The 27,762-nt window shown below is 37.2% G+C and overlaps 1 protein-coding gene and 1 pseudogene across 1 annotated transcript; both read left to right on the forward strand.

Annotated features, from left to right (window-relative positions):
* Positions 1–39: 39 nt before the first annotated feature.
* LOC137947771 (uncharacterized) lies at positions 40–8,946 on the forward strand (annotated as a pseudogene).
* Positions 8,947–18,906: 9,960 nt separating this feature from the next.
* LOC137948007 (protein SAWADEE HOMEODOMAIN HOMOLOG 2-like) lies at positions 18,907–27,762 on the forward strand. The gene is made up of 9 exons (XM_068793902.1): positions 18,907–19,664; positions 23,431–23,516; positions 23,610–23,655; positions 23,739–23,880; positions 24,113–24,176; positions 26,055–26,106; positions 26,603–26,746; positions 26,850–26,969; positions 27,151–27,762. Exons 1-9 carry the CDS (start codon positions 19,611–19,613, stop codon positions 27,520–27,522), a joined length of 1,080 nt encoding a protein of 359 aa, XP_068650003.1. The 5' UTR covers positions 18,907–19,610; the 3' UTR covers positions 27,523–27,762.

Genomic DNA, 27,762 nt, shown 5'->3' on the forward strand with positions numbered 1-27,762 from the left:
TAAATGCTAATTTGTCCGCGTAGTCTACTCTGTGTGATTGTTAAGGACTAGGAAAAAAATGTCTCTCTCTCTCTCCGTCTCTCCCTTTCTTTACCTCTGCTGGGTAGATTCCCATTTGCAGGCCATCTACCGGTGCCCATTCTTGACATTTCTTGGAGTCTGGGGTTCCGTAGTAGGTTCTTTCTCTGTTAAAGCTTCATTTTTATGAAATCATGTTACAAAAAAATTCAGGGGATTCTTTAACTAAATCCAAAAGAAAATAACAACAAAAAATTCAATCTTCTTCTTGTCATATGGTCCGTAAATCAAAATTTATCACATCCAATTTTTAAATATGTCAGTGCATGATCATCCAGACACGTACCCTGCGTCTTAAATACACTTCGAGCAAACTCATTCAAGTTTTTAATGGGCATTCAGGAAACGAGGACTGGTCTTTGACACGGAGATTATGGCTGCAGGGCTGCACATACGTGGTAGATTCTTTTGCGGAATACTTTGTGAGGACTGGGAAGAGTGAAAAGGTGATTTTAGCACTGGCTGAAGGTATAGGTTAGTCATTTTTGGGGATCAAATATTTCATTCTAATCTTCTTCTGGGTCCAACTGAAATCGCCGAAATGCCACAGTTTCACCAATAGAAGCTACTCAAACACCGAACTTGATTCTGTCACCACCAGATGTTTACCTGATAGGAACTGTCATGCTCGTCTTTGGAATGGGTCTCTCTTCAAGCTCTTCATCAGGAATCTCGACATTGCACGAAATCTAGGAAATCACTGGCGAAAGAGTCACAGCCAGGCGGATCAAATCTCTTTGATTTGTTCACTCTCCAGGTTTGTACCAACCCATGACAGAAAGTCAAAATTCATTTATCTCTTGTGAATAGGTTTCATTCACTGGAGCAGCTAAATGGGTTTCTGCAAGAGGCACAAAATTTTGTGCCTCTGACGACTCTGAATCTCTTCTTTCCAGGAACGGCCGAAGTGGTTAGAGATTCAGTCTGTGAATAAACTGAAGACTAAGCTGGGCCTTGTGATAGTGATGGTTTTCCTAGTTGGTTTGTTTGAGAAGAGCACGATATCCTCTACAATGGAGTTGCTCCTTTTCTCTGCTACAATTCTCCTAGATCTGGTTGCATGGTTGCCTGTAGGGGTGGCATAGAGCCGAGCCGAGTCTAAACCTACCTATGTTCGAGTCGAGCTTAATTTAAATATTTCGAACCGAGCTTCGAGCCGCACTCGAGCCACTGGGCATAACCTCTACATAAAATTAGGCATAACCTATATATGTATAATACATGTATAAGATTGAGGCATAACCTCTTCTTAAAATTGAGTATAATCTATGTATATAATACTTGTATAAAATTCGGCATAAACTCTACTTAAAATTGGGCATAATCAATATACATAATACCTGCATAAACACTCCATAAACACTCCATAAATACTCCATAAAATTATCTATACATTCCATAAACATTCCATGAAATTGTTTATATACTCCATAAAATAGTCTAAACACTTCATACACTGCATAATATTATAAATAAATTTCATATAATAATCAAACACAACAAAATTAAATGAAATATCACTATCAATTTACAATCACTCAAATAAAAACTATAAATCCATTATAAAATTAAAAACTATAGTTGTTTCTCTTAATGCTAGAAAATAATATACGTCCCTGCATGAGCAAAATCTCCACCTATGACAAAAACAAAAAAATAAAATTAGTTACTGTCAGATAAAAAAAATACTCTTCCACTACTAGTTACTTAATGTCGTTAAAAATATTAAAATTACTATGATGAGAGAAACATGAAAAATCATGTAGCTGGTAGCATTATCTCTACACTCTTCTTCTCAGGCTGTAATCATAAAACAAAATTTTAATAAATAAAACTAAAAAATATACTAAAAAATATCATAATAAAGAATTAATCAAAGAAATTCACCTTTTGATTTTTCTTTACACCGTGAAGAACCCGAACCCAATCACTGTCACAAATCAAAGCATGAACTGTACTTGGTGCCAAGGAAGAACGATATGAGTCTATTACTCTACCACCGGCACTAAATGTAGACTCAGAAGCTACTGTGGATATGAGAATTACAAGGATGTCTGCTGCCATCTTAGATAATACCCGAAATTTCATATGATTCACTTTCCACCATTCTAAAACATCAAAAACATATTGTGAAGTTTCCTCACAACTATATACACCTTCTTCAAGATAAATTTCCAATTCTGATGTTGGTGAATTAACTATATAATTTTGTTTCACATAACTCATTAACTTTGACCAGCCTGAACTTGATGAAGGCCTACGACTTGTGGAAACACCCATAGAGCTAGTACTTGAAACAATCTCTTCATTTCTAATATCCACATTATATAAGGATACATATTCATCGTGGATCTCATATAAGATGCGTCGAACTAAATTTATATTTATTATAGCTTCCTCATTAGAATATATCACTGGAAAACATATTTCGATCAACTTTAATTTGACCCTTGGATCCAAAACTGAAGCAACAACCATCAATAAATTGCATTCACCGCAATACTTATCAAATTTCTCTTTCATTCTACTAACCATTGTCCTAATGAAAATATTTTCATTTGTAGAATGAAAATCTAGAACTTCTTTTACCCTATATACCTCACTAAGGTACAAATTAGAAGTAGGGTAGTCACTCCCAGAAATAATATTAGTAACTGCATTAAAAACATCTAAAATCTCACACACCATGTCAACCTTTTCCCATTCATCAAAACTTGGGAAACAATCATATGTTGGTTCTCTAACTTTAAATCTAGAGAATGCATCTTTGAATTTTAATGCAGAAGACAACATGTCATAAGTGGAGTTCCAACGAATTGGACAATCAATAACTAACCTCTTTTCATCAAGTTCTAATTGTTGTACAATTTCAGAAAAAGTGCGAAGTCTAGCCTCAAACAGATTTATGAATTTGACACTTTTACACACATTATCAATGATATCCTTAATCTGAACAAGACCATCTTGGACTAATAAGTTTAAAATATGAGCACAACAACGCACATTAAACAACTTTCCACCACACACCAAATTTTTTTCCTTGAAAATTCTTGTTTCAAAACTCTGATACAAACATCATTATATGCAGCATTATCAACTGAAATACTAAAAACTTTATTTTCGATCTCCCAGTTTTTCAAACACTTGTAAATAACATCTGCTATATCAACACCACGAGGAGGAGGAGGAACATGCACAAAACTTAAGACTCGTTTTTGTAGCTTCCAATTACTATCAATAAAATGCCCAGTAATAATCATGTATTCTAGTTTTTGATTTTGAGACTTCCAAAGATCCGTGGTAAGACTAATCTTGTTAATCTCTTTTAACAAAATTTTCAATTTCTTTTTCTCTGCCTCATACACCTCCATACACTCCTTCTTAATGGTCTTACAGGATATTTTCTTATAATTCATATTTTCCATCTTCATTAAAAAATTAAATCCCTCCTCGTCTACTATCATGAATGGATGCTTATGGATAAGAATCCAATGAGCAATGAGTACTCTCATTTTAGCTTGATCATATTTTCCTCCAAATCCATAAAAGGAAGTCCAGATGAACTCTGATCAAGATTAGACCCCGCCCCCACAAGTTTAAAGTTTAAGGTTTTTTGTTTTCTCATTGCCACTTTTCTACTAGTGCAACATTTCAAATGTCGATTCATATGTGTGATCACTCCACTACTAATAACTCTCAAATTGATTTTACAATGAACACACTGAGCTTTTTTTTGTACCATTAAGTGATACTTCTTTGAATTCCAACCACACATGAGACTTTTTTTGTCTTTTTGAAGTATGAGTAGAATCACCTTCGTCCTCATTTATGGTAATTTCATCTGGGCCCACTTCTATGACAGAGGATAGTGACTCTGGTGGAGTTGAGTCACTATTTATAGCCACACTAGAACTAGTGTTAATTATTTATGTCAATTGAGGAGGTGTTGACATTCTTACTTCTACAAAAAAATAAAATTACAAATTAAAAACATAAAGAAAAGAAAATTATCAGAACAACAAAAATCCTACACATAATTTAAGATACTTGTCTATTCTTAGAGGAAGGTACGTGACATTGTGACAATCGGGAACGACCCTTGTCTTTCAATGCAACGGGGTCTCTTTGAGCCAATAGCCCTGCAACCAATAGTTTCCAGTCCAATATACCGATCTTTTTTTTATATATAAATTTAAAAACTTCTAAGAGAAGGAAATAAGCACACCAACATTCTCTTCTAATATTCTGATGAAATTCAACCTCAATACCAAGAAATTAATGATAAAAATGAAAAAAAAAATCAATACTTACAAAACCCAAAAGTGTGTTCGCCATTCAGGGATATCTCCCAAAGCCTTTCCAAGAATGAAGGAGCATTATTGAAATGAAGCGAGAGTTATAAATTTTGTAGCGTTAGGTCGGCGACGAAAAAAAAAACAGAACATTAAATAAAAATCTTACCTCCCGTCGGACCGTCACTTTCGTCTCGTCAACGAGGAAGAACTTCAGATGAAGAAATCGAAGAGGAAGGATAAAAATCGATTGTAAAAAAGAGAGATAATTTACATCCATCAATATATCAATTCAACGAAATATAAACATTTGACAACGTTTAGGCATCATATATCATCCAATGAGTAAATTTAAGACATCAAAGGTTCACACACAAGATCTCAATTTCCAAAAGATAGAAAAGGAACTATCAAATCACTTTTGCTAATACATCGAGCCATATAACATTTTAGAACAGCAACAGATATAAGTTCAATGAGAATTAAGAAAGAAGGACAAAAACTAACATTTTTTTTTTTATAATAAAGAGAAGTTGGATGCAATTAAGAAAACTCTTGATTCTATTAACTATAATAGAGTATTATTGAACAGAATATGTTATCAACACTCAAAATCATGAAATAAAATTCCATTGCTAAAATATATCAAGTAACAATTTGAATAACATTGCTGTTTATTGCTGAAATGTATGATAAACGTACAAAATTTTATAAGAGGTCAGACACCTAAAAATAAGAAGGCAAAAAATAAAAAAAATCCCACAACATAAAAATATTTGAAAGTCTAGAATAATAACTTCATTTATGCAGAACAGTGGAATTTGAGCAAAAAAATCATTGATAACCAACTATTTTCCAAACATTATAGCACTTGAGCTTAGTAAGTCATTCTGATATATACAAAAACATAACAAATGACAAGGTGGGGATTTTTCTCCCCCACCCTTCCTTTCCTTCTTGAATGTCATAACTCAGTATGAAGTTTCCTGGCTCTCAGCCAACTAGAATGCAATTGATGGTACACTCAAGCAAAAAATAAAACAAAATAAAGAAAAAATTAAGAGAATAAAATAGGTCAACCTCTAGTAAGAACAGGTGTCACTGAAGCACCATTGAACTATTTGAGATGTAAACAATTGCAAGAAAAAGAGAGTACACCAAAAACTCATCTAGTGGAGGAACCTATATTACAATACCAATTACTAGAATTTGAATGCCCCTCACCCACCAAAATCACATAAAAGTAACTTTAACATTAACATTAGAATTGGAATTGTAAAGGAGATTTCCTTGAAACAGTGGAGGTTGTGCAGATGAGACTTGAAATAAGACATGAGAATAAAGAGAATAATTATGACCATCTCTGTTGGAAAATCCATCCCCCAAAGCCCTTTTTCTTTAAGTTATAGAGGAAAAGGAAACATCCTTATACAATCTGTATCAAATGATCTTCCCAGTACATTGTGACAGTGCATTACCTTCTACCCTTAAATCAAGAACTCACCGTTTCAAAAAATCAAACAGTATCAATACTCAAAATCATGAAATAAACTTTATACCAACAGTTTTCTTTCAAGGATTTCTTCCCTAGTGTACTTTGAACTGTCAGCTGCAAATATCTGCAAAAAAAAAAAAAAAAGAGCTGAGAAAAAGAACATTTGCTTACAGAAACAGAGTGTTTGCCATTCGGATATTCAAAAAGACTTTCCAAAAATGAAGGAGCACTGCTGAGAAACGAAGTAAGAGTTAGAGATTTTTTAGGTTAGGTCGGCTACGAAAAAAAACAGAAAGATTAAATAAAAATCTTACCTCCTTCCATCGGACCGTTGATTTCGTCTCGTTGGTGAGGAAAAACTTTGGATGAAGAAATTGAAGAGAAGAAGAGCAAGAAATCGCAGAGGAAGAAATCGAGGAATCGAAGAGGGAGAGGGAGAACGAGGGATTTGAAGACCAAATCCCCCATTTCCCCTGAATACCTGTTTACGGACAGCGATTTTTGCATGAAATCATGCTAAAATGGCAGAGTGAGGTATGGGTTTCACAGGCGAAACGAAGAGAGGTTTCCCAAAAATTTCCAAATCTCCTGATCCCCGAATCGCTCTTTATATTAACGAGTAAGGCTCGCGAGCCGAACCGGGCTCTGCTCGAGCTCGACTCGTTAATGTAAACGAGCCCATTTCTGAGTTCGAGCTCGGTTTGAGCTCGAAATATAATGTTTCGAACCGAGCCGAAACCGAGCCGAACTCGAGCGGCTCACGAGCCGGCTCGGTTCGAAGCCACCTTAGTTGCCTGTATCTCCTATCGAAACTTACATTAACCAAATGAAACAGACATATTCGACTTAGCTAAATCTTGTATATGCTTGGCTGATAACAGGGTATTTCTAAATTCAACTGAAGAAATTGAGGCCAATAATCAAAAGAGAAAGCTAATATGATTATGATCGATAAATGTATAAACTAATATTAAATCGAGGCCAATAATCAATAGGCAATAGTGAATTTCATTGATTTCTAGCCACCCAGTAGGTGAAAAGATAAAAAAGGGAAACAGAAACGAAGAAATTGAGGGTGGGGAAAGGAGGAGAGACTCCGCTCCATTGTTTAAAGTGCATCCCAGTTCTTCTTCTAGTTACACGTAATCCAGAAAGTAAATTAATAAAAAAAGGAGCAGCAGCTGTAGACTTGTGCGCAATACACCAGCTGCAAACTGAGTCTATTTCTTCGCTCCCTCTCTTCTTAAAGAATCTCTTGCTTACTATTTTCCTGTAGTTTATACTCTCTTCATTACTGGTTTTTTAATGGAAGTCAGGATCATACTGCATCAAAGAGCCTTTTACATTCATGGTACCTGAAAAAATCTGAAACAGCTTGATCAGGCACGATAAACTAGGAGTGTGGGCACCTGAGAGGAGAGAGTGCAGTGAGAGCACTCGTTTTCTGCTTATTGACGTGTAATCCTTGTTTACTCAATAAATAAAGGGGCTCTTATCATAATCTAATCCTTGAGCAGCGTGAACGCACGTGTGCATGTCTGCCGCACCCATACGTGTAGCCATGGCCCAGACCCACCTCCCATTGTCCTAATCCCTGAAGAGAGGAAAAAGTACTTTCATGGTGTTTTATATTGGCTGTCTTCAAGCGAAAGCTTGATAAAATATGTGGAGATGGAGATATGCAGCAGTGATGCTGATTAAGATATTCAAACATGGGATCTCTGATGCACTGGGTCAAAGATTCGGGGAAAACGATCGAGTAACCAACCGGCCGTTTTATTTTTATTTGATTCTGGGCAAGTCAAAGGTGAAATGATATCTGAGCAGAAAAACAAATATTCCCTGCTTTAGTTTTTTTTTTTTTTTTCACTTTCTGTAGTTTTGAATTGAGATTATTCTACTACATACTGGTGTTCTGATTAGATACAAAAAAGGCTATTTTGTGCTTCCGTTAACAGATTTCTTTGTTTAGTGTAGCATATGATGAGATCCAGCAGGCTGTTCTTTAGGGTTTACAGGTACCTGAATCCTTAAACCCAGAAAAACCCAGTTCAGAGTTTCTGGGTTCTGTAAATAATACTAGTTTATAAGTTCCTGAACCCCCAAAACCCAGACGAGAGTTTTTGTGAGAATTACTGTTGTTGTGCTTTCTTTCTTGTTTTTTGTCAGATGTGCACCGGAGAAGAAGAATTTTAAAGGCCGGAGCTTCCATTTTGAAATGATTTCCATCTTAAGAAGAGACAAGCAAGCTGGAAATGGATACTTTCTCAGGTACAGCACAGAGGGGCCAAGTTGTAATACAAAATTAGCCTTTGCCTGGTACAGGGGAAGAATATTCAAGGGGTACATTCTGTGGTTGAAGAGGGAAGAAGAAAGCGTAGTCCTCATCATTTCCCACAGTTTTTTTTTTTCATTTTAATGTCCAGAATACATTTTCAGTTCGTCATGACTCTGAATTTAGGGTCAATGTGAAATCAAACCTGAAAGCAGGCTTCCCTGTTCACCTTGTTGAAGCCTTGAAGGTGGTAAAGAACAGATGATTACTTGGGTCTGATTAACTAAACTTCTTCCTAGGTTGTGTAAAGTGTAAACTAAGGAAGAAGAAAGCCAGATAAGAAATACCCATCATAGTGCACGACAGACTAAACTAGGGTTTATCTTGGTAAACACAACTTAAATATTCATCAGATTTGAGACTCTTCTGACCCAGAAATCATCCTTTTTAAGTGGTCAATCCTCCTTTTCACACTTCAGTGTAGGTGCTCACTCTCCCTTCCTGCTGTGGATCTTCTCTCTCTGCCATATAGTGTATCCATGGCTGCTCGAATGGCTACTTTAATGCTGGTGCTGCTGCTTCTTGTTAGCAGTACTGTCATAAATATGGGGGAGGCTTCAAACAGCTTATTGGCTGAAGCAGGGAACCCAGAAGCTGTCATCCATGGAGGCTTGAAAATGCGCAGGAAGGCTTCTGAGACCTGGACTCGCCGGTACAAGTTGTCCAAGGTGGAAGCTTTCCGACCGACGTCTCCCGGCAGTAGCCCCGGCGTGGGCCACAACCGCCCACCAGCTGCTCGCAGATAGTCATGTTGTGTCTCTTGTTTTTTTTTTTTTTCCGTCGATGCAGTAAAAGTTTCTTCCATGATCCAAGGAAGTTCCTTTAGTCGTTCTGGACCAATAACTGCTGCCTCTGACACTTGATCAGCAGCCATTCCCTATTAAGATGCTGTATGTTCTAGCCCCATTATATTTTCTGCAACAGTATGTACCATTCATGAAACAAGTTGGGAGTTAAAAAGGGAGTTGCAGAACATGGCCACATGCTGAAACTTGGTAGATTTAACTTAAAAAACCATAGATAATGGGAGTACCGTCTTGCTTCACTAACTCATTTCATATAATACGAGCAAATCGAGCTACGATAAAAGTAAAAAACTGATGAAATGGTCAGGCAGGTGTGGGTCATGGACTGGTGTGTGAGATCGATGAGCTAGCGACTGTTGTTTATGTTTTTATTCAATCAGTCGTTCCAAATGTTACCCAGAAAGAGGAAGATGTCGAGTCCAGAATCAATACTGTCACCACTTCTTCCACTTAATCAACGCGTCTTTTCGTGTTATTGTGGTGTTAATGATTCGTTCTATTAGTAGGCATGCGCCTCCATTAATGGAGGACCTTCTTCCTCGCGGTTTTTGGCATGAAAATTGACTCCTCGGAGCTTGCTAATTTCGGAATGATGGGTGTACTTTATCATCTCTTCTTTCTTTCTCTTTTGATTCATTAATATTTATTTGATTCTACAAATGAACGGTTCTCCTCGTTCAGTTCTTCTGTGAAGAACCTGTACTAAGCAAGTTTTAGCTTCTTTAATGTCTTCTGGTGACTATGTTGAACCTAAATCTCTTTCCAGTTCTTTCAAAAGGGTCTCACTGTGTGTTGTCTTATCAAACCATTACCTTAACAGCTTTTTTTTTAAATCTTTCTGGGTAATCTCACCTTGGAACTTTAGCCTCAGGATCCTGAGTTGGGTCCCAGAGAAAAGCACCTGGAAGATGGGAAATAATATTATCTCTTTTGTGCTCTTCTTGCACTAAAGTTTCTACAGAAACTCAAACCATGTTTGAAACAAAACCTAGGGTACTATGTGCAGAAATAATTTTAATTTCCTTGTTTGAGCTTGGACTTGGCTTGAGATCCCTCTCCAGGACCCACTCCGCGGACAGAAATCCACCTTATATAGCACCTTCTCTGGTTTCAACCTTCTCATTACAGCATGGTGTAATCCTCTACTACTTCTCCTGTGTAGGCTGCAGGCCTTGTTCTTCTTTCTCTTCTTCCCTGACCATGGCGGCTCTGAGTGATCAGTACCACCACCACAACCCAAGGGCGAAGGTGGTTGTTCTCCTCCTTCTGTTGGGGTGCCTGTGCCAAGCCCAAGCAAGAAAAAATACAGAATGGCATGCACCTCCCCTCCCTCACAGCACTTCAAGAAAGCCAACCACTGGCCTCCGCTACAAGAGGATTGAGGTGGAAGCCTACCGGCCGACTTCTCCAGGTCCGAGCACCGGCGTGGGCCACAACAATCCTCCAGGCTCTGTGAAATGAGAGAGTACCATTAGGACTGCTCCTGTCCTTATGCTTAGCTAATCATGTCCATGCCCTGGGCGTGAAACCTGGATTCTTTCTTTCTTTTCTTTTCTTTAATGCTTTGTTTTTTTGCTTGAGTTAGGTTAGTTCTTTCCGAGATCGTAGACGGTTACGTTTTACGGTGCTGTGCTAGAGATCATGTATTTTCATTTCCACAGATGCAGTGTTTGGCATCTTTATGACTTGCATGGATGATAAATAGTGTGAAGAAAGTGGGTATTCTTCCATCAATGGAGCTCGATTGTCTTCCTACTTTATTGGGATTTTGTTCTAATCGCTTGTCCGTTGGTTCCGTTCAGGCAAGCTTTAACTTAGACACCTGAGAAATTAAACATGAGAGAAGAAAGTGTGGGAAGAGTGTTAAGGAAAAAGAAAAGAGAGATGATATGTCGAGACCATTCTTCGTCTGCACTGAGTTCTGTCCCAGAGTGCAGTAGTTGAAATGAACCAGTCGATCAATTTGGGACTTCCAATGGCATGGGAATACATATCCGAGGAGATTTTTGTGGGTTTGGATCCCTTAAAAATGTGTTCGTCCCACGTGTGCAGACATGCAGTATCTGATCAATGATCATCCATTTCTGTAATATTTAAAAGTCACAAGCAGAAGCATGTTGCGGTCTGAAAATAAAGATGATCGTTCTTATGTAAATATATATAGATACGGATAGGCATCCGCAAACTAGTGGTACCCGCCATTAGTCCTTCTCTAGCACACTCGAATGAGACTGGTAAATTTTCTCTTCTTCTTTTTGAGGACTTAGTGCACCACTAATACTACCCTTCTCCTCCTCTCTTGATCTTTCGCGTTCAGCCTGTGATGGGTTTAATTAGGAAATATTATCTGTACTGTTTTATCTTGACGATAATCATTCAGTCCTTATTAATCTTTTCTGCTTCTGGGTTATGGAATTCATTGTAGACTGATGGCGAGATGTTTGAGCATCTCTTTTGCTCAGTTAAGTGCCGGTACCTGGCGCATACTCACTCGGAGAGTTTTGACTTGTGGGAGCATCTGATAGTATTTTACTGAATTTCCGCCCGGTGTTTCTCTTTTTCTTGCTCCCATAGAATAACTCTAAAGCAAAGAAAGGATTCCTTTGTTTATATATTCTGCAAATCCGTCACTATCCATTGATAAGCTATGTATATATAAATCATGCACGCCGATGGGAATGATAGATAGCATCGGGTTTTGTTTGTTTAATGCTTTCTGAAAATTTTCTGGGAATGATATATCTCGGAGTCCCTCGTGTTCTCATCCTTCTATAACAGTTGCAGATGCTGGAACTCAGTCACTCCTGTCAGTGGTTCACTTTCGAACTCAAACTTTCGCAATCTATTCACGAAAGTGGTGATCTGGGAGACCGAGACTTGAATGAGAAACACAAAGAATTACTCTCTTCTGCTATTCGATTCGTTGAGAACTGGCATCGAAAGCTGGTCCTAAAATAATATCGAAGTGGGTTCAGAAGCATCGGCCTTTCCGACTGACATTAGCGTCGGCCATCAGAGACTTCGCAGCTCTGTTCAAACTTAAAGAAAATGTCGGGGAGTTGCTCTATGAGATGACACATGGGAAAGAGAGAAGAGCAGCAGGCATCCATGAGTGATGGAGCTACACTAAACCAGCACAGACACTCAAACTGTCCATTCCGACGGTCTCAGAGACAGATTTTTTAACTCTGGCTCATCATTTTAGTAGTCATAGACCCAATTTTCACACTTTACTTTAGTCTCACAAGGAAAGGAGATCAAACGGAACTGTTGTCTATAAACAAGTACTCGGCCAGCGTAAGTCTTTGGATCATATGGTAGGAAGGAATGGGATATGTCTCTCGATAAGGGTGTTCATTTCTCATATAACCAAGAAATGCTAGTCCTTTGGATTGGCTAATCCCAGATTAACTCAGTAAAACCTTTACTTCTTGTAATGCAAATGAACAGTATGGCCAAAAGAAACCCTTAAAAGAGAATACACAAAAGGACATTATAGGTTCAGATCAGATTTGCTATTTTAAAGGGATGAATTTAGTGTAAACAAGTTCTTGTGCCTCATAAACAAGGCTTTCTGTGTATACCCTTGACGTGTTGGATTAAGGTAAGGGGAGGGGAACCCTATTGAGATTTCTTCCCTTACACAGAATATATATTCTTTCTTTGTTCTTAATTCCTATAATCCTTGTTATCGTGTAATCAATGTAATATCTCTCAATCCTTCCATGTATAGATTATTACAATCTGTAAAACGGCTCTTTAAGCCAAATGATGTGAATAACAATATACACAAAAAATTGAAATCTTAGTTTCATGACTTTCTGAGTGAGTAGGTGTGCAAAGGATAATATCATAAAAAAATAGAGTCTAGAGGAGGAGTAATGAGGGAACTCTCATTGGCAACGAAAATATGTGGAAATGAGAATTCTTTCTAAAAAAACGTAACATTTCGGGACACAAACACTTTGTGAAGTTCAAGATCATATATTCTATATCCGTTTTCCTCATAAGGATATCCAAGGAAAATGTAACGGGTTGCACGTAAATCAAATTTGGATGGTTTGTGGGCATGAGTGGAGGCAAAGCATAAACACTCAAATACTCATAAATGTGAATAATGAAGTAGAATATTAAACAATTGTTCATAAAGTGTTTTACCTCACAAAACTGGTGTAGGTGTCCGATTTATGAGACAAGAAACAATTAAAATGACATCCCCCCAAAAAACTTTTAGGAAGATGGGCTTTAGAAAGTAAGGCACGTGCCATGTTTAGCAGGTGTCTATGTTTGCGCTTAGCTACTTAGTTTTTTTGTGGGTTTGTTAACACAACTGGTTTGGTGAATAATACATTTGGATAAGTAATATGCCGCAAAGATGAATTCAGAACCATTATCACTACGCACAAATTTGACTTTGGAAGATAATTGGGTTTCTACTATACTAATAAAATTAGTCAAGTGAGTTTGAGTTTCAGATTTGTGCCTCATTAAATAAACTTATGTACATCTAGTAAAGTCATCAACTATGGTGAGAAAATATTGGGCTTCAAAATTAAATGCAATTTGGTAACTCCCCCAGATATCAACATGCAACAATTTAAAAGATGATTTGCTAGAAATTTTTCTCAAAGAAAATGACAATCTACTCTATGTAGCTAAGGGGCAAATCATGCAATTGTCTGTACTACAAGAGTTTTTACTTAAAAAGGAAAATGAAATGGACACTTTATTCAAAAGATGCTCGAGACGTTGATGCCAAAATCAAAAAGAGAATGGACTAAATAGAAAGATGATTGTTGTGGTTGATTAAGGTAGTAGAAACACTTCCGTTCAGTGCTTGTCCCAATCATCTTCCCCAAGCTTAGGTCCTGTATTGCACAAAAATGAGTAAGGAACACTATGATACAGAGAAAATGATAGATAAGTTTGCTTATGAAAATGAGGTTTAGTTGGAAAATGAGGACACACAAAACATTATAAAAAAAATCAAATTAGAAGAGAATAACACTTGACCAACATGTGTAACATTGGCATGAGAACCGTCTGATAATGCCACTGTTTTGTTTGTAACTGTTCGCCAAGTTGTAAGCAATTCAGGGCAACAAATAATATGATCAGTGACTCCATTATCAAGGATCCATGTGGCTTTCTTACTTTGAGAGGAGAAATATAGGGTTTTACATAAAATTTCTTCATGGGTTGAGGGGTTACCCACATGATGTGTCGTGCCATAGAGGACTTGTTGTTACTGAGCATTTGCAAGTTTTGTTGACATTACTCCTGACTAAAGGGGAAGAAGTTAGAAATGTTTTTTGTCTCTCTGTGTTTATTTGATTTTGCATGCTTGACATTTTGAGAAATATCAATTGTGTGACCCTTCCATCAGCAATAAGTGCACTTCAAGTGTGCCTGATAATTTGCCGCATTGTGACCATCTTTTTTACATTTGGTGCACATATAAGTACCACCTCTCTTGTTGAAATTCTTGACGGCAAAAACTGCTGTTTCAAGTTGAACTATGCTCCTTTGTGTGGATGCATGTTTCTGTCGTTCATGTCCAAGCACAAGGGAATAAACTTTATCGAGTTTGGCAAAGGATCCATTTTCAATATCTGACCACGTACTACAACAAAGTGCTCAACTAACCCCATGAGAAACTTGATTATTTTCTGTGTTTTTCGATAGAATAATTCCTCTTTCATTGCTCTACATCTTGAGATAGGACAAATAGCATCTCTCTCGTTCCATAAGCCTTTGAGTTTGGTGAAGTATGGGTCAACAAACATATTATGTTGGACGCAATCATGGATCTCATTTTCAATATGAAATAGTTGAACGCTATTTACTTGAGAAAAGTGTTCACATAATTCACTCCAAATTGCCTATGCCCCATCACAATGGAACACACTTGTCGCAATATCTTTAGAGATCGAACTCAATAACCAAGTTTTGACAAGATTGTCACAATAAATCCACTGTTGCAATTCATCGTCGCTTCCCTTGTTAGTTTGTTTTATGGATCCATCAACAAAACCATATTTGTTCTTGACTGTTAGGACCATAGTCATGGAATGACTCCATGTGCTATAATTCTCCTCAGTGAGGAGTTGTGGTACAAGAACTAACCCAGGCTGATATGAATGGTGAAGATACAATGGGTGATTAGGATTAATAAGTTTAGAAGTCATACTTGCAATATGTGTCACACACGTCTGTTCTGGTAAGGGGAAGAAAAAAATATTTCTAGGGCTTCGCAGACTTCTTGTGGTGTGCGTGAGTTCGGATTTCAAGCGGAACCCTTTTTGTGTACGGTTTAATTTTTGGATGTGCCTCGGGGCGTGTGCACTTTTCAATGGAGAAAACTTTAAAATATTGATAACTAGATATGCCTTGGGGTGCATGCGCATGTGAAGAATTTCAACAAGAGAAGGGAGTGCACGTCCCAAGGTAATAAAGGTATTGTCCAAAGTCAATTCCACCACAAAACAAACATTTCACACTGTTTTTGCATGAACACTAACTTCTAAAAGACAATTTAATTGATAGAGAACTGATTACAGGAGATATCGGTTTTATGGGGTTAAGAATTACAAAAAAATTGTCGATCAAATTCAGCCACTAACTAACCAATAGAAAATTACCTGCTAAAATAAAATCACTGACTTCTATTTAATAATCAAACACAAAAAAAATCATTGAAATAACATACTTGCTAAAATAGAAGTTGAAATAACTTTCAATTATGCAAAAATCTTCGACGAGTTTACAATCTGCTGACTAGACGAGGTTTCTGAACAATAACTTCGAAAATAACTTGGTTGGGTTTACAAAAACCCGATGTGGAAAATCTCATGATCCTAGAAGAAGCTCTTACATTAGTTTTAAATGCAAAAATTGCAAAACCAAGCATATAAAAATGCAAAGAACTCAGCAGATAAAAATGAAAAAATCAATTAGATTACCTTTATTCGATTGTTTCGTCACTTCCGTCGGCGATGAAACAAAACATAACATATTAATATGAATACCAACATGCAACAAATAAAGATCTTACCTCTATTCAGTCACTTAAGTCGACGATGCTCGGAGAAAAAAAAGATCAGAGAGTAAGAAATCGAAGAGAACATTGAAGAAAAAGAAATGCAATTGATTTAAAAACCAAAACTTACCTAAACAAGCAGATTTCAGTCTGATTTTTCTCGCCAAAAGCAGCTGATTTTCCTTTGATCTTCCTGAGCCCGAAATCCCCATTCCCCTGATTCCTAAGCTCGGAGTTGCCGCTGCGCATAATCTATTTCGGCTCCCACATCACTGATTTTTCTTGAGCCTTAAGTTAACGAGCTAGCTTATGAGCTTCTGAACCGAACCATGGTTCGCTCAAGTTCGGCTCATTAACTTAATCGAACCTGAGTTCGATCTCAAATTTGATTCAAGATCAAGATTAATCGAACCGAACCGAGTCGGAACTGAGCTGAGCTCGAGCTACCTGCGAATTGGCTCGGTTCGATGCCACCCCTAGCGACAACAAATCATCGGATTATAAAATCCTTTGGTGCTGAAGGCACAACGACAAATTGACATTCAAACGAGATGCCTCAATGTCTGTGTGTTGTGCAAAAAAGGGAAATGAAATCCTTCCTCGTCGACGGCGTCTGTCGGTCGAAAACATAGAAGGTCACACAATGAAAAAAAAACTTTGCCGACAAAAAAAAAAAATCTAGAAACCCCCGGTCTCTATTTACTGACGATTTTAGGATTGGCTGGTAAGCTCTGATAACATGATAAAATTCCTATATTTTTTATATTTATTATGTAACAAGATTACATATTTATACATACATATGTAAGATAAAATCAAATAAAAATGATTATCATCTCATCGATCATATTTATCATCAACTGTTATCTGTAGGATTTTTTGAGATCTTTGGCTCAAGTTTATCTTCAACAGTGATGTTGTTTTTATGAAACTATTTTTCCTTATGAGTCCATTCCATTCACTTCCTCAAATTCAGCCCCGGTGATTCCTATTTATGTACCCGATGCTTCCCCAGTCCAACAACCCTCCCCATCGGAACCAGTTTCTCCCATCCTACAACCCTTACCACTAACTCTAGTTTCTCCTCAACCATCATCTGCTAGTCCTCCTCCCGAACCATCTTTACGTCATTCTCAATGAATTCATAACCCTCCCACGGCTTTACGTGACTATGTCTGCAACCAAGTGACGTCTCCCGACCATTTGTCTCCCTTATCATTAAGTCTAGAAAAAGGTATGCAATATCCCCTTAGCAATTTTGTCTCTTATGATCGTTACTCACCACAACATTGCTCTTTTACTGATATTGTTAGTCAAGATATTGAGCTTTCATTTTATACCAAAGCAACTTTTCATTCCCATTGATAAGAAGCAATGCAATATGAATTTTAGAAGCTAACTATACTTGGTCCCTCACTTCTCTTCCTCCTAGTAAGATATTGGTTGTCGTTGGGTTTATAAAATCAAACAACATTTGGACGGTACTATTGAGTGTTTCAAAGCTCCTTGGGTTGCGATAGGTTACACAAAGCTGGAAGGTATAGATTATCATGACACATTTTCTCCCACTACTAAAAAGATTACTATTAGTTGTTTATTGGCTTTAGTAGCCACCTAGAATTGGTCTCTTTACCAACTTGATGTCAATGATGTTTTCTTCATTGTGATCTCTATGAAGAAATTTATGTCTCCACCTCCTAGTCTTCAACGACAAGGGAGAATCTCGTGTGTCAACTTCACAAGTCATTATATGACTTAAAGCAAGCTTTCCAACATTGGTTTGCCAAGTTCTCTACAACTATCCGAGTTGCTAGATTTGTTCAATCCAAAGCAGATTACATATTGGAAAGACATATTTTACAATTCTGTTGATATATGTTGATGATAATGATGCCAATGCCATACTAGCTCTCAAGAAAGTTTTGCATAGTCCTTTTCGGATTAAAGATTGGATGATTTGAAGTATTTTCTTGGCATAAAAGTTTCTCAGTTAAATAAAGGTATTTTTATCTCCTAATGAAAACATACTTTAGAAATTTTAAAAGATGGTGGATTTTTTGTGCTAAACCTGTGAACTTTCCCATGGAGCAAAACATAAAGTTTTAGGATTCAAGTGAATTGCTTAAAGATCCATCCCATTATAGATGACTTGTTGGACGACTAATTTATTTGATTATTACTCGGCTGGATATCACCTATTCGGTCCATGTGTTAAACAGATTCATGCATGCACCACACAAACCACAAATGGAAGTTGCCTTGCATGTGTTGCGTTATTTGAAAAACAATCCATGACAAGTTTGTTTTTCCCTTCTCATAACTATTTATCCTTGTGAGTTTTTTCTTATTCAAATTGGGATGGTTGTCTAATATCTCTAGATCACTACAGGTTATTGTGTTTTTTGGGGATCTTCACTTATTTCATGGCGAACAAAAAGGCAAAAAGCTATATATCTCTCCTCAGTAGAAGTCGAATATAAAACTATGGCAAGTATATGCTGTGAATTATGCTAGCTATGCTTATTATTGACAGAGGTGAGAATATTACATCTAAAGACAACATTATTATATTGTGCTAACACATCTGCCTTACCACCGATAGCAACCAATCCCCTTTTTTTATGTAAGAATTAGACATATAGAGATGATTGTCGTAAGAATTAGACATATAGAGATGATTGTCATTTTATTTGTGACAAAATACAAGAAGTTACAATTGTGACCAAATATGTTGTTTCGACAAATCAGTTTGCATACACCAACCCCTCGTATAAAGTTTAATATCCATTCAATTGAAACAGTTTTTCGGAAAAGAAAAAAAACTTTCCTAAATTTACAACCACCGAGGGTTCGGCGGCCAGGTGGGGATCCTCCTCAACAACAACAGAGGAAACGGTTTTGCAGGCTCCTTGGCGTCCGTCCTCTCTTCCCTCTTCCCACGTGTCCGACTAACCTCGGACGCACTTTAATTTCCTTCTTTCTGATTTTCTTTCCTCTAATGGTCACCTGAGACGGCAGTGGCACTCGGCTGGAAGCATGCTCGTCTCGATTCTCAGGCTCATCTACCAGCGCAGCACACAACCAGACACTGTCACTATAGTCTTTACTAATTTGGAAATAACTGCCGTGTTATGACGATGATGTTTGAAAACAAATAGGTGCCATCCAGCCAATAAGGCCGAAACCCAGCTCCCAAATCTTTCTGATGTTCGTGTATTCATTCAATTTCCAAATTGGAGTGCATCCACTTCCTCGCTGTCCTCCTTTTTCATGTCGATGAATTCTTCTGTACTGCTGAATAGTGAATACTGAACATAATAGGTTTAAATCCGGGGGAGATATCTTCCTCGGCTTTCCCTCCAAATCCTCCAAAACTCGTCTACTATATCCTACAGTTTCTTTCATTCTTTTTTGTCTTTGTTTTGTACGATAAAAAGGAAAATCTTTGTCTAGATTTTCTACTGCTATGCGAAACCAACATTAGTTTTACCTCTAATATCCTCTCCTCACAATCAGCTGAAAAAAAAGATATTGTATATTACTGAGGTTGTTTTGCTGTTTCCGGATGGGCCGACCACCACACAGCGGAGGCCCTGCGTTCCGGTTCACACCCTCTGAGGTAAACTCGATTCTTTGCCATTTCCATTGTCAATTCCATTATGTCGAGGTGGAATTTGATAGGAGTTTATTGTTTGATTCTAGTAATTTCTATTTTTTCTTCTTCTGCATTTTCCCTCATGCATGATATTCTCATGTTTTGTTTCATATGGAGATTTTGAGTGTTGTGCATGACTTGCTTGTTGGATAAATTCTTGTATGAATATCTTCTCCCTGCTAATTCTTCTGTTTTTTGGCCCTTTCATTCTCAATTTTATGTTTTTTGTGTTGGTTCTCAGATGGGTATTGGTGAGATGACTGAATGGGTGTTTATGGATTTCTTGGTGCCATCATGATTCTAAATTTGGGCTAATACCAGCCTAGCACTACACTCTCTGGTTGCATAAGGAGGCGCTCTGTTTGGAAAAAATTCCATGCACTTTTCGGAACATTTAGGGGCTTTCGTCCTAACTTTTGTTAAGATATTCTTCGTTGTGTATAGATACAGCAATAATGGTTGTTAGTGAATTTCTGGGAGAAGATTTGTGTAATTAAGTGTACACTGTATCACATGGCAAGTAATGAGAATATGGATATCTTATTGGTGTTGAGAATGAATTTATGGAAGTGGAGAGGGTTTCCAGAGTATTAAATTCTGCGGACACTTGTGATTTTTGGAGATTGGTAGAAGAACGAGGATATTGTATTTGAAAGACATAATTTATGTGGAAACTGTGAGGGGGCATTTCCAAAGTCATCTACTTTAGGAGATCTTTTAGCTCATTAACTATTTTCGAGATTAATTGAATTTCATGTCTGCATAGAAATTTTATTTACTTCTGTCTGGAAAATAAAACTGGGTTATGAATGCTGGAAGTCTAATCAATGCCATTGCCTTGAGAGAGAGTCATTTGCCTCCTAATCTATTGTCTAATCTAATTCATGAGTACTAGCACACTGTTTGATATCTGAAACAGTCAGGTGGAATGATAAGTGAATTCTATCAAAGGTTCTTGACCAGTAGGAGGGGCTTTCGATCATTTTCTTCTTATTGGAAATGCCACCTCGAATTGATTGTTTTCTTTTTCTTGGCCTGTGGTAGTTCCTATTTGGTAGTGGAATAATCCCTCATCGGTTGGACTAAGGATAAAGTTTGTGGTTATTAGTTGGGAAAAAGACCTTCAAACTTTGGCTAGGATCTTGGGATGGACCTGGACCCAACTCTTTTTGTTTTTTTTTGTTTTTTTTACAGGAAAATGATTGTAGAGATTTTTTTTTTTTGTTTTGACAAAAAACAAAACAAAGTGTCTGTTTTTGGTGGGTCTACTTTGTGCCTCATTTACTTTGAATCTGTGTAGTCGTCCACGTCTTAGGCCTTTAGCCCTTTGTTTAGGCTTTTACGGTGTGAGAAAGTGTTAATGGCAATAACTTTACATAGATTAGAGTTAGGTAAAATCTTGTGGTCGTTAACTGGGAACATGCCTCCTAACTTCGGCTTGCCATTGTGGGATGGATTTGGACCCAACTTTAATGCTATATTTTTGAAGTGGTGATGATTGCATTAGTGAAAAAAGAATAATACAAAGTCCTAAGGGGAAAAGAATTCCTATTTACAAGGGATGGGTGAAGGACCCCAATCTTGGCAAGAGAGTCTAATTCGCTCTTGGCAGCCCTAGAAGAGTGCTGCCAAATGAATTTCTGAGAAGTGCTAAGTCTTCTTGAAGGGGATATCTTCTATTCATCCAATTGACGACAAGTCTTGAATCATCTTCAACTATCAACGGGCTTGAATAAGACTGGACATAGAGCTTGATACCTGTTAGAAGAGCTTTACTTTCTGTCTACAGAATCCATAATGCTGACTGGCCCATAGTAAGCCAGGACTATTGATCTGTCACCGTTTCAATTTGGCCTCCAATATTTGCTGGCTGTGAGGATCATCTATCTAAGTTCATTAAGCCAACTAGGGGGAAAAGGACTCAGTGAATCACTGTCTCGCTGTAATGGTATTAGTTATATTTAAATATATTAGGATTATTTGGAAAAAGAGGGATCTCTGGTTTCCATTGTGGGAACAGTACTTCGAAAACCTTATCAAATGTCAGGAAGAGTTTTGAACTTAAGCAGATTTTAATGCATATGAGGAGCATTTATATGATAAATGGGACATAAAACTGCAGTAGAGGCAGTGACTGCTAATACTTGAATCCTTGGACTGAAGAATTTGCTTGTCTCTTTTAAATATATGAAGCTACGATGGCTATTTGGGTGTTCCTTAAACTTTGGATTTTCAATACATGAAGCAATGGTGGTCATTGGGTATTCCTTAAATGATGGATCCAACAAGAATCAATTACTGCTCATCAGTGCACGAAGCTAGAGTGTTCCCTTGGGTATTTCTTTTCCTTCTCTTACTCAAAGCTAGGGTTGTATGTAGGGATTGTTCTTCTTTAAAGGACATCCTTCACCCTTTGCAGTTCAAGACACTTGACCTTTGTCAACCTTGAAGGAGTAGGCCAGGTACATATAGTTGTCGGGCATGACCTTCCCTCCACATGAGTTCTGATGTATTTGCTTTTTTATAAGGTTTTTCTCGGTTTTTCCTTTCCTTCTTCCCTGTTTGTCATATGATCCTTTGTACTCTCATTCCTCCGGGAGCCTCTTCATAATAAAATTTAATTTTTGTCATTATCAAAAGGAATAGGTACCCTTGATCAGACCAGATGTTTCTTCATATCAATATCTTGTACAATCATCACTGATTTCTCCTCCACTATTAACTTTACATGTCCAATATCTACTTTCCAGTTCAGTTGGGGTGGCATTCAAGATTCTGTCTGGAAACATTTTTCAAAAACCAAAGGATGAATAACTATTATCGGTCTACAAGTGATCCTTATTTCAGACCTTATAAACTTGCTTGTTGGTTCTTCCTTGAGGAACTTCGTTATTTTCCTTTTATTTGAATCCTATTCATTGGTTAAAGAAGATCAGAGAGGTCATCTGTTTTTATTTCCTTTTATGGGCTCTTCTTTATTTCCTGGATACTATATCACTTAAACGATTTAGTCTTCTTTCTGTTAAAAAGGAGAAAGTAGAATAGGGGAAAGAAAGCGAGAACAATGAAGAGGAAACCCCAGTTCATGGAGAAGAGAGTGAGCGAAGTTATTCATTGACCAGATCTTCATCAATAGAAGAAGTGACTTCAAATATGTCTTTATCAAAAAAAAAAAAAAAAAAAAAAAAAAAGAAGAAGTGACTTCACCTTTCGTCACAATTCTTTGATTTCTTTTCTTCTCTCAGTGTTATCTTCACTTGTTTTGTCTCATATTTGCCATTTTCATACATCTTGCTTTAGTTTTTCTTCTCATTGTTCTCTTCCTGTCATACTTTCCCTTACTATCTGAAAGAAAGCCTTTTTCCCATTTATGATCTCATAAAATTTTCTTCTCTTGAATAAGAAGGATGTTACAGAATCAGAAGTTACCGTTTGAGAGGAAAAAAACTCTAACCAGACATTATGGTGGTCAATGATCGGTCTACTATACTTTATAAGGAAAATTGAATTTGAGATAATAATTACTCGAGAACTTAAATTAGAAGGATGCCATTGTATTATCAATTTTGACTGAATTCTTTTTTGCTCTTCTCTATATTTATCTTTATTGATTCTTGTTGAAGCTTTGTCTGCTTTCTCTTTTCAATGTATTTTTATGTATCATGATGGTGCCTGTTATGTTATGTGACACTTGGTTTTCACTTTTGTTATGTTTGTTACGGTAAAAAAGGTAGCCGATATGGAAGCTTGCTTGCAAGAGTCCAACAACGCAATACCTGTGCGTGAGATTATCTGCTCTCTTGCAGATAAATTCAGGTATTTACATAAATTAAAATTTGTCTGTAGGAAATTTTAGAACTACAATAATCCACCTTTTGTAGCGACTGATGTAGCTATCTGTGATTGTAGTTCATCGGCAGATCGAGCAGGAAAATTTGTTGTGCAGCCAAAACAGGTTTGAGGGTACATTTTGTTTTTATTTATGCTCAGGTCTCTCTTGGCAGCTTGCCAGTAGTAATTGCTGTAGAGTTGTTACAGGTGTGGAATTGGTTTCAGAATAGGCGTTATGCTCAAAAAGCAAAATTGGTCAAGGCTCCTGGGAAGCTGAGTGTCACGCCTATGCCTCAAGATGATTCAGTTCCAACGAGAAATGTGCCTGTGCCAGTCTCTATGCAGCCAGGTAATTTGATCATTAAAATATATTATCATCTGCTATATCCTGCACTTTGTTGTATTTTGTTGACTATTAAAATATATTTATAATCTGTTGCATCCTGCACTTCATTTTTTTATGTTGACTACTGATACTTTTTTTTAGGGGGGGATGTATATTACTCTGTACTGCTATGTTTCATAAAATAATTTTGCACTTTTATATCCATGTCATTTTTTATTTCCTTGTGTTTATGAAGGAAAAATAACTGTAGAGGGCAATCAGCTTGAATTTGAAGCCAAATCAGCTAGAGATGGGGCATGGTTAGTGTTTCTATTTATCTGTTTCTAATTGTTGCTCAGAATGTATCTGGCCTAATTGCTATATCTGGCTAGCTGTAACTTTTGTGCTGGAATGTGGCTAGAAAAATAGGTAAATTTTCTGTTTTTCCATTTATATTCTTGTTCCTTGGTATGCCGTAATTGATTACTATCTCTCTTAAGGAATGAGGACTTGCTTTATTTTTCTGAAAAAAACGACTTGCTTTATTTTACCAGTTGGGTACTTCAAGTTAAAAAAATACACAACTCTTTACTGGTTGTTTGGCTAAACTAATTGTTATGCTGACTCTTTAGCTAGGAATAGGGCTGTTAAGGGAGCCCTGCCCTTGTTAATTCACTTTCTTCTCTTTTGAATGCTCTTGTTTCCTTGTTGTTTCTTCCCTTGCTTGAGCCTTGAGCTACTGAATAAGATCATTGCTTCAGAAGCAAAAAATCAATCTTTTGTAACTCTCACGTCTGAGAGCAAGTTCTTTTGCTAAATTCTACTGCTGTGGATGTCCTTGGTTTCATGTGGTGTGCATAGCCATTGAACCAGGAATTGTGGTTCCCTTTGTTTAGAAAATGCTTGAAGTGGTTCAAAAACCCTTAAAAGAAGGAATCAATGAGTGACACAGAGTGCACATCCAGCAGATTTGATTCTCTGTACAATGTGAGATTACACATTTTTTCATTTTGTTTAGAATTTGAATACTGGTTCTGATGGATTATTGATTGTTTCTCACATTCAGGATTGATTGCCATGGTGTTATGTGGTTTTTTTCTGGTAGATAAGATTTATATTTCGCATATGTTGGCCTACCTGTCTTCCTTTTACAAAAGAAGGTTTTTTAGTACTTGTCAGATGTGCGGTGAAAAATGGTCAAACTGTTAAGGAATAGTCCCATATGGATTTGTGAGTACAAAGATCTTGAGTTTATTAGTTGGAAAAGAAACTTCCTAAGTTGGCTAGTCATTTTGGGATGGGCCTTGGACCCAACTTCACACAAACCATCGCTGAATGTGAAAGAACCAAGAGGGCAAGATGGTACCTGAAATGCCATGACTTTCAGATGTCAAGTTCTTCCAATAACCTAATAGGATATTAAGTTTTACCTTACATGAGATCCAAGCACTCTATCCACAACCTTTTAATTACAAGCATGTAAAAACCTGCATGTGGAACAAATTCATTATCTTCCATGTTTTATATACACTAGAACATCTTCATGTAGACGTGTGTAAGAACATGAATATTTCTAGGAAGCACACCCCTAGAAGTGCCAATAGCATTGCAACCTTGGCTAGGGAAGGGGTCTCCCGACAGCACGTCACTGTAAGGCCCTCTCTCCTCCTTTCATGCTTCTTGGCACTTCTATTTGGGGTGCTCTTTTCTTGGCTTTTAGTTTTTGTTGTGATCCTTTGTCTGTACTCTTTCCTCCCTCGAAGGCTTTAATGGAATCCTTTTTTTCTTTGTTATAAAAAAAATTCTTTATAGGTTATAGCATTTAACTACTCAAGATTCCTTACATGATAAATTTTGATTACCTCGAATTTACTTTTTCTTTATCTGCTTATGTTGTATCTTAATTCCTTTTCCTTTTCAATACATGGCTAGCTTCATCAAATGGCTTTACTTCAATAAATGCATTAATGACCGTCAAGGAGTTGTTTGGTTTGGTCAGGACTAAATTTGCAAAAATTTGCATATTATATACAGCTTGCTGAAGAAAAACATTTTTATCACTCCTTGATGGTAGTTGATTTTTAGCATATTAGTTTGATACTAAACCTCCAATATATCTTTATTAAGTATTTTTATTTTGTTTCTCAGATCTGGAATTGTTTTTATGTTATTTATTTTGTTTCTCTCGTTTCCCTCAGGTATGATGTGGCAAGCTTCATATCTCATAGAATGTTTGAAACAGGTGATCCGGTAATATGTTATTCTGACCTTTGCCTTTGCAATTATAAACCCTGAAAAATGTCTGCAGTGTTTCACACCTGAAATACTGAACTGTATGACATGATATGTAGTTACTATCTGTTGTTTGTATAGCGCTCAAAAACCAATAGTAACGGAGTCCAAAATCTCATATTGTGGGTGTGGTTAGTTTCCCTGGAATTGCATGGCTGTAATGTATCTGATGGAATTCTATTACGGGAGGGAGGAAGGAAGGAGAAAGGAAGCATATAAATCTGTTTTTTTTCTTTCTTTCAAGAATGTAAGTGAAATTCCAGCTGACATAGAAAATCATGTTGTATTTGAATTCTAATTCTGGGGTTGCTGTTTTTATGGGCACTGGAATTTCAAGGATTTGGATTTTGAACATACACCTTGTTCTTATTCTGCAATCTGTATAGATTTTCTTCTATTTCCTTAATATAGATGGCGATTCCAGTTTCTATGACTGATTCCCTACCCTTTCCAGGAAGTTAGGGTTCGGTTTTCAGGTTTTGGTGCAGAGGAGGATGAGTGGGTTAATGTACGCAAATGTGTGAGGCAACGTTCTCTTCCATGTGAAACTACTGAATGTGTTGTAGTACTTCCAGGAGACCTTATTCTTTGTTTTCAGGTAGTGCCATATTTGTGAATATCCTATGGATTATTGTGTCTTGTCTTTCAGATATATGCAGCTTCTCAGACTTCTACTGTTATGAAACTTTTTCCATATTTAGGAAGGTAAAGACCAGGCTCTTTATTTTGATGCTCATGTCCTTGATGCACAACGACGGAGGCATGATATCCGTGGATGCCGCTGCAGATTCCTAGTCCGCTATGATCATGACCAGTCAGAGGTACTCACTTTCTCGTTATTGCTTATGAGTGCAAGAAGCCTCTTACTGGGACCTAATGATGTTAGTTGGTGCATGTTTTTAACATCTAAAGTACTTAATGATATTAGTTAGTGCATGTTTTTAACATCTAAAGTGATAATCGTATGACTAATAAAGGTAAGGTAATTTCTTTTATATTCAGGAAATAGTCCCCCTTAGAAAAGTCTGCCGCCGACCTGAAACTGATCACCGTCTGCAGCAGTTATATGCTTCAAGAGAGTTTGCAGCATTAAATGTAAAGAACGCCGCTAAAGACCCATCTTCTGTGAGTTCTTCCAATATGAATTTGGCTACTCAGAAGCCTCGAAAGCAGCGAAAAATGGAGGGTGGTTCTGATGAGACTGGGGTTACAACTTCAGCTGCTCAATCAAGTGAGGGTGCAAATATTGAGAGTTCTCCTTCTCTTGCTAAAGTCGAGAATAGTGAGCTTACACCTGATGGTCCCCCTCCTAATGATGCTGCACCTGCTGTTGGAGGCAGCGGTACCCTGCAGGAAGCAAATACTTGTGGCTAATGACTTGGTGTCCAGAGCATTTTGTAGTCTTTGTTGTGTTCATGTGGTTCAAGTCTATGGACAAAACAGGGTCATTAGAAAAGCTCAACTTATAATTTAGTTGACTGTGAATTCTGTCTTAAGTGTCCTTTGTGAACCTTTTGGAGCTTCTTGGTGGCTCCAGAAAAAAATTACAATAGGGAGAACAGTTTTCTGTCGGCATTGTGTGGTTTTCTTCAGGTCATTCATTATTCTTTTATG

This window comes from Aristolochia californica, unplaced genomic scaffold, assembly GCF_029961685.1.
Source record: "Aristolochia californica isolate CCGP_79_NKW_82.1479 unplaced genomic scaffold, dmAriCali1.0.hap1 SCAF_13, whole genome shotgun sequence".
Lineage (NCBI taxonomy): Eukaryota > Viridiplantae > Streptophyta > Magnoliopsida > Piperales > Aristolochiaceae > Aristolochia > Aristolochia californica.

Coding starts and splice junctions, on each gene's coding strand:
- LOC137948007 (XM_068793902.1), top strand. CDS start 19,611: ATGGGCCGACCACCACACAGCGGAGGCCCTGCGTTCCGGTTCACACCC. Junction 24,177..26,054: donor TCAGCTAGAGATGGGGCATG/GTTAGTGTTTCT, acceptor CGTTTCCCTCAG/GTATGATGTGGCAAGCTTCA. Junction 26,107..26,602: donor TGTTTGAAACAGGTGATCCG/GTAATATGTTAT, acceptor TACCCTTTCCAG/GAAGTTAGGGTTCGGTTTTC.